This window comes from Mytilus trossulus, chromosome 8, assembly GCF_036588685.1.
Source record: "Mytilus trossulus isolate FHL-02 chromosome 8, PNRI_Mtr1.1.1.hap1, whole genome shotgun sequence".
Classification (NCBI taxonomy): Eukaryota; Metazoa; Mollusca; class Bivalvia; order Mytilida; family Mytilidae; genus Mytilus; species Mytilus trossulus.
This window is the reverse complement of record NC_086380.1, coordinates 58,283,346-58,291,037: the sequence shown is the minus strand read 5'-3', so window position 1 is coordinate 58,291,037 and position 7,692 is coordinate 58,283,346. Positions and strand designations below refer to the sequence as shown.

Here is a 7,692-nt window from a genome sequence, read left to right as displayed (position 1 = left end):
GTATCACTTTCATGAATTATTATCAAGGTTATCAGACTAAACATTAGTTTAGTTTAATATCCTCTATTGTTCCCCTGAAGGAATTAATTTTCCTGGTAAATGGTCAGACCTCTACCTTACCTCAGTTTCCTATCCCCTGCACTAGTTGTACATGATTTACACTTTGTTTTAGTATCCTATTTTTTGCAGCTTAGGGATACATTACTTATACAATGGAATTTGGTGCAATTGTCATAAAAGTGAGGGGTTAGGCTAGCTATAAATACAGGTTCACTCTACCGTTTTTTACATTAGAAAATGCCTGTTCAGGAATATGACAGTTGTTATCCATTGGACAGGTTTGATTCGTTTGAACTTTTCATTTTGCCCTTTGATAAGGGACTTTCCATTTTGAATTTCTGCGGAGTTCAGTATTTTTGTACTTTTACATTTTGTTCTGTGTCCTTGATAGAACACTTAACCTAAGTTTAGTATCGTTTTCTGTGCCCTTGATGGAATGTTTGGCCTTAGTTAAGTATCCTGTCCTGTGCCCCTGAGGAAATATTTTACCTTAGTTAAGTATCCTGTCAAGTACCCCTTGAGGACTATTTTACTTTAGTTTAGTATCCTGTCCTGTGCCCCTTGAGGAATACTTTACCTTAGTTTAGTATCCTGTCCTGTGCCCCTTGAGGAATACTTTACCTTAGTTTAGTATCCTGTCCAGTGCCCCTTAAGGAATATTTTACCTTAGTTCAGTATCCTGTCCTGTGCCCCTTGAGGAATAGTTACCTTAGTTTAGTATCCTGTCCTGTGCCCCTTGAGGAATACTTTACCTTATTTTAGTATCCTGTCCTGTGCCCCTTAAGGAATACTTTACCTTAGTTTAGTATCCTGTCCTGTGCCCCTTGAGGACTATTTTACCTTAGTTTAGTATCCTGTCCTATGCCCCTTGAGGAATACTTTACCTTAGTTTGGTATCCTGTCCTGTGCCCCTTAAGGAATAGTTTACCTTAGTTTAGTATCCTGTCCTGTGCCCCTTGAGGAATAGTTTACCTTAGTTTAGTATCCTGTCCTGTGCCCCTTGAGGAATACTTTACCTTAGTTTAGTATCCTGTCCTGTGCCCCTTAAGGAATAGTTTACCTTAGTTTAGTATCCTGTCCTGTGCCCCTTAAGGAAAACTTTACCTTAGTTTAGTATCCTGTCCTGTGCCCCTTCAGGAATATTTTACCTTAGTTTAGTATCCTGTCCTGTGCCCCTTAAGGAATAGTTTACCTTAGTTTAGTATCCTGTCCTGTGCCCCTTGAGGACTACTTTACCTTAGTTTAGTATCCTGGCCTGTGCCCCTTGAGGCATACTTTACCTTAGTTTAGTATCCTGTCCTGTGCCCCTTAAGGAATACTTTACCTTAGTTTAGTATCCTGTCCTGTGCCCCTTGAGGACTACTTTACCTTAGTTTAGTATCCTGTCCTATGCCCCTTGAGGAATAGTTTACCTTAGTTTAGTATCCTGTCCTGTGCCCCTTGAGGAATAGTTTACCTTAGTTTAGTATCCTGTCCTGTGCCCCTTAAGGAATACTTTACCTTAGTTTAGTATCCTGTCCTGTGCCCCTTGAGGCATACTTTACCTTAGTTTAGTATCCTGTTCTGTGCCCCTTAAGGAATAGTTTACCTTAGTTTAGTATCCTGTCGTGTGCCCCTCTAGGAATACTTTACCTTAGTTTAGTATCCTGTCCTGTGCCCCTTGAGGACTACTTTACCTTAGTTTAGTATCCTGTCCTGTGCCCCTTGAGGCATACTTTACCTTAGTTTAGTATCCTGTCCTGTGCCCCTTAAGGAATAGTTTACCTTAGTTTAGTATCATGTTCTGTGCCCCTTGAGGAATAGTTTACCTTAGTTTAGCATCCTGTTCTGTGCCCCTTGAGGAATAGTTTACCTTAGTTTAGTATCCTGTCCTGTGCCCCTTGAGGAATACTTTACCTTAGTTTAGCATCCTGTCCTGTGCCCCTTAAGGAATACTTTACCTTAGTTTAGTATCCTGTCCTGTGCCCCTTGAGGAATACTTTACCTTAGTTTAGTATCCTGTCCTGTGCCCCTTGGGGAATAATTTACCTTAGTTTAGTATCCTGTCCTGTGCCCCTTAAGGAATAGTTTACCTTAGTTTAGTATCCTGTCCTGTGCCCCTTGAGGAATAGTTTACCTTAGTTTAGTATCCTGTCCTGTGCCCCTTGAGGACTATTTTACCTTAGTTTTGTATCCTGTCCTGTGCCCATTGAGGACTACTTTACCTTAGTTTTGTATCCTGTCCTGTGCCCCTTGAGGACTATTTTACCTTAGTTTAGTATCCTGTCCTGTGCCCCTTAAGGAATAGTTTACCTTAGTTTAGTATCCTGTCCTGTGCCCCTCTAGGAATATTTTACCTTAGTTTAGTATCCTGTCCTGTGCCCCTTGAGGAATATTTTACCTTAGTTTAGTATCCTGTCCTGTGCCCCTTGAGGACTACTTTACCTTAGTTTAGTATCCTGTCCTGTGCCCCTTGAGGAATACTTTACCTTAGTTTAGTATCCTGTCCTGTGCCCCTTAAGGAATAGTTTACCTTAGTTAAGCATCCTGTCCTGTGCCCCATTGAGGACTATTTTACCTTAGTTTAGTATCCTGTCCTGTGCCCCTTGAGGAATAGTTTACCTTAGTTAAGTATCCTGTCCTGTGCCCCTTGAGGACTACTTTACCTTAGTTTTGTATCCTGTCCTGTGCCCCTGAAGGATTCATACTCCACAATCACATGTTCTATCCTGGGTAAAATCTTCTGTATATAACAGTTGCCTGATTTTGGTAACTTTTCTAATGTCTTTATTGCCTGGTTTAGCTTCACCTTCTTAAATTTTGATAAAAAGTTCATAATCTGTTCTCCAACCACCTCCCTATAACAAAATAAATGTATTAATATTAATTCTGATAATTTAATAAATTACCCAACTGAGTCAATACTGTAATTACTGTAAATTCAGAAATTATTGCGTGCATTTATTATTCCAATTTTGGCATTTTTGACTACAATGCAATTTTAATTTTTGTGATATTGAGAAAAATCCTGATTAATTCATATAAAAAATTTCAAAATGCAAGTTTAAACTATTGTGAATACAACCCTGTTGCAGTTTTCACAATAATGAAAACATTGCATTGATTTTTGAAAAATTACTAAACAAGTAGTTGATAGTGCTAAGACCACAATCTTAGTAAATAATACGGGAACAATAACATATTCGAAAACTGATTTTCCCATTGAAATAAAAAACCAATAATTTCACAAAGTTGGTTATTTCACTCCTCTGACGTCATATAACAATAAGTCTTGTTCTCAGGCTACATCCAATTATATTTTTGTCCATCTGATGAGTTAAGCCTTTTTCAACTGTTATACCACTGTCCCAGGTCAGAAGGAGGGTTGGGATCCAGCTGCTAACATGTTTAACCCTGCCACATTATTTATGTATGTGTCTGTCCCAAGTCAGGAGCCTGTAATTCAGTGGTTGTCGTTTGTTTATGTGATACATATTTGTTTTTCGTTCATTATTTTTATATAAATAAGGCCATTAGTCTTCCTGTTTGAATTGTTTTACATTGTCATGTCACGGCCCTCAATAGCTGACTATGCAGTATGGGCTTTGCTCATTGTTGAAGGTCGTACGGTGACCTATAGTTGTTTTCATGTCTGTGTCATTTTGGTCTCTTGTGGACAGTTGTCTCATTGGCAATCATATCACATCTGCTTATTTATATATATAAGACATTATCGATGAAATGGCACCAAAGTAAATTGTGAATGCATAGAAAAAGATATAGGGTTCTTGCACAATCTAATACACATTCTGTAAAACTTACTTTGTACCAACATGTGGATGAGAGATTCCTGCCTCCACCATCTGTTGAAGGAGGGTTTGACATAGATGCTGGGTAGATATAGAGTCACATTGTAAATGTATACTGAGAACTGGACAAACAAGGATACATAAATCACTGAAAAAAACAGAAATAAAAATATGAATGAATGATAGGTTTACTGTAAACCAACTTATTTTCGCAATCGATTTATTTTCGCGACTTTCGAGAGTAGAAAAATAACGCGAATATTAATCGTCGCAAATAAGTAATACTTGGATCATTCCTTATTGAAATTCAGAAAATCGCGAAATTAAATAGCTGCAAAGTGGTCTATGAAGGGTAAAATGCGAAATTAAGTACCCGCGAAAATAAGTTGGTTTACAGTATTTGAATATGATAAAAACCACCCCAAAATAAAGAAGACAAAAAAAAGTTAAACAATTGACAGATTTCTATACATTTAGTGAGGCCATTCAATGCTCAAATTACAACTTTAGTCCAAAATGTATTTATTAGTAGCAGCATAGTGTGTATAGTAAATCACTTAAATAATTCTAATCTACTATTTACAGAAACATTCTAGAAACCTTTTATATCATTTGCAATATAACTGTCAATATAGAAACCTTAATTTACTTTTAAATTTCTGTTAAGACTTTTCAACTGTAGTAAGACTTTTCAACTGTAGTACTTCAAATAACCCTACCTGGCTATGACTTCTTTGTTTACTGTTCTGTTGATTACATCTCTTGCAAAATACAGGGACTGAAATATATAGAGAATAATACATGGCAAAATCCGTATCATATGTCGTATCATCCCGAGACATCAATATCAGCCCGAGGGCCTTTAGGCCCGAGTGATGATATTGGTCGAGGGTGATACGGCATGTGATACGGATTTTGCCATGTATTATACGCTTTATCATATATTTCAACCGAAGAGTATTAAAGTATATGAACTGTTTTCTGATCCATAGCACTGGGTTACCTTCAGTTCTGCTTTTGTCTTGTTTCAAAGCTTTAAAATAACTGCTCAATTATTTATACGAAGCACCTAGGTTACCTTACAATCTGTTGTTTTGAAAATATTTTGTTTATTATTGTATATATTTAAGTGTTTTGTATTTTCTATAGTTGCATTGAGTGTGCCAAAAAATATGTTGTAAAAACTTGATGTTTGTGACGTCACATACAATATGAAAACTTGATGTACGTGACGTTACCTACCAAACAATGACGTCATTCCAAAAAATACCTATTATTAGAAAAAAAAATCTTAAGCAAAAAAAACCCCTAAAAAACTGACTTTAGTTAAAAAATAAAAAAAAATAAAATAAAAGGTATGCGATACGGGTTTTACCATGCGATACGGGGTATGCGATACAGACTGGGAAAAAGAACCTTTATTAGATATACAAAATAGCTGTATTTTGTACTAAATATATGATAAAAATAAATAAATGACAAAAGAAATCTGAATAAAACAGACTGAGAATGAACCATGAAAAACAAAAGGCTGTTAATTTGAATGCAAACTGGGTTTACAATAATTTTCACTTGTGCTACTATTTGAGCAATAAAGGGATGTAACTTCTGGACAGCAGAAGTGAAAATGACCAATATCAAACAAATACTCCCTTTTGGGTAAATACAAAATTTAATCCTGGTATCTATGATGAGTTTATTTATTTGCAATAAAAAATAGCATATTAAAATTTGAAAAATATCATTTGGGAGTTCTCAAGTCACTGCATAAAATACCATCTTCCAATCATTCAAGGAGCTTTACTCCAGAACAGCAAAAGTGTATAAAGTTGTTTGTATGGAATTTTTACCTCCGTTTTATCATCATTTACGAAATATGAAGATTTTAAAAGCATTGGTTGAACAGTTTTCATGTTATTGATAGGCCTTAATAGGGCTTTCAATTTAATATAAAGACAGATTTTTATTTCAAATATTTACCATCTGATAATTTTCTGGCAAATTATATGTTGGAGATATCACCATAAAGGTCTCTTTAACCAGCTCAAATATATATTGCCTAAAGCTCACAGAAGATTCTACTGGCTGACGACCATAACTTCCTTTCAAAGACATCTAAAATAAAATATTTTTTTTTTTTATTAGCATGTAGTTGTGTCTATTCATTGACAGAATTGTCAAGAGATTTAGTATATACTGAATAATACACATAAATAACCTTTGAAAAACAAATTATCACATAGTCTTTGCATATTATTATTTTTTTTAAATCTGGGTTTTCTTTAATATTTAATAAAATAGAAAATAAATTTAATTTCTAATTAAAGTACAAAGTTTTTTTGTTGCCTTATAACATCTGTAACTTTTAATTTTTCTCATTTTAAGAAAGTGTATAATTGTATTGTCCTAGCTTGAATATGCTATGATTCAATAACAAGTAGTGCAATAACTTTGATGTATAATATGAAAAATCATTGCACTATTACTGAATAAAATACATATTTCATTGAGTGGAAGCATTTTGAATCACTTTGATATTTTATTTTAAACTTTAAATTTGATGATTGCCTAACTTTTATAACATCTTTATCTTTTTCATTTACTTACCAATACATTATTATGACAAGCAATGTTTACCTTAGATGGGTTGGACTATTATTTGTATACCTGTTCATAAAGCACTTTGCATATATCAGTACCTAAATATACCATGTATACATCATCAAGGCTTTGAGAGATTCTAATGATGATAAATCCAGAAAAAGAGTTTTAGAAACATTGTAAGACATTTTTCATTTACTCCTTTATATTTATTTATAAAATAACTTACTACTAATGGGTGAACAAGGGATGAAGTACTTCCTGCTGAGTTCTGAAATAATACAAATAATGAAAATATACAAACACATTGTTCTGCTTATTAACCCTTTCGCCGATGAGTCCCGGTTTACTGGAATTCATGCTTCAGACAGCTGATGATGAGTGCCATTTTACCGGGATCCGAATACATCTTTTATATTTCTCGCTCAAAACAGTGCAAACATGAGTTATCTTTCTTTGATGAATACCCAGATGAAAGTGTAAACATTGCGCTTCCGTTTGTTGAAAACCGTGTCAAAATCAGAGGAAATTTACTGAATTTACGAGAAATTGAAATGGGGGAACAATTTTTTGGAAAGAATATGGAAGAATTGAAGCCAAACTAGTATACTTTTTTGACATAAGATGTCGTTTTATGTACAAAACACTTGGAATGGACATCGTTCAGTGTGAGGAATTTGTACAGCCTCATAAATTTTTTCAAAATTTTGCTGCTTTGGTTTAAAAAATTACAATTTGAAGTCAAAGAGCGTATTTTGAAAATTTCACTTAAATGTTGCGGAAAAATTGAAAATTGAAATATTTTATGAGGAAAAAATTATCAAAACTTAAAAACACCTGTGAACATGGTGTTTGTGAATGAAATAACTACACAAATAACTACAAACAAGTTTTTATTGACAATTATTATGAAGATCTCCCACTTCAGTAATAGTAGCCAGGAAAGCCATCGTCTCAGAGTAGCTTCTGTCTGGGCAGCAATCGAAGAAAGGGTTAATTTTTAGATGTTGTGTTTTGCATACTGTTTTTTTTGTCTTTGGTCTTTTGCTTTTTTGCCATGGCCTTGTCAGTTTATTTTGATCTATGAGTTTGAATGTCTTTTTTTACCAATGATACTTTTTGGTATCTTTTGCCTCTCTTTTATATTAATGATAAATGTGCTTGTAGGTCATACTCTAATCCAAGGGCAATAACTGTGTACAGAACGTAATTTGAACCGATACACACAATCTGTTGTTGTTAT

At 34.5% G+C, this 7,692-nt stretch overlaps 1 protein-coding gene across 1 annotated transcript in view; it reads right to left on the bottom strand.

The window, feature by feature from the left end:
* Positions 1-2,701: 2,701 nt before the first annotated feature.
* LOC134727800 (protein MMS22-like) overlaps positions 2,702-7,692 on the bottom strand; it is a 30,487-nt gene continuing 25,496 nt past the window's right edge. Inside the window, exons 23-27 of the mRNA XM_063592190.1 lie at positions 6,679-6,720; positions 5,829-5,963; positions 4,568-4,626; positions 3,862-3,996; positions 2,702-2,897 (exon numbers count right to left, since the gene is read on the bottom strand). Of these exons, the coding sequence (XP_063448260.1) occupies positions 2,702-2,897; positions 3,862-3,996; positions 4,568-4,626; positions 5,829-5,963; positions 6,679-6,720 (567 nt within the window). The remainder of the gene's footprint in view (positions 2,898-3,861; positions 3,997-4,567; positions 4,627-5,828; positions 5,964-6,678; positions 6,721-7,692) is intronic.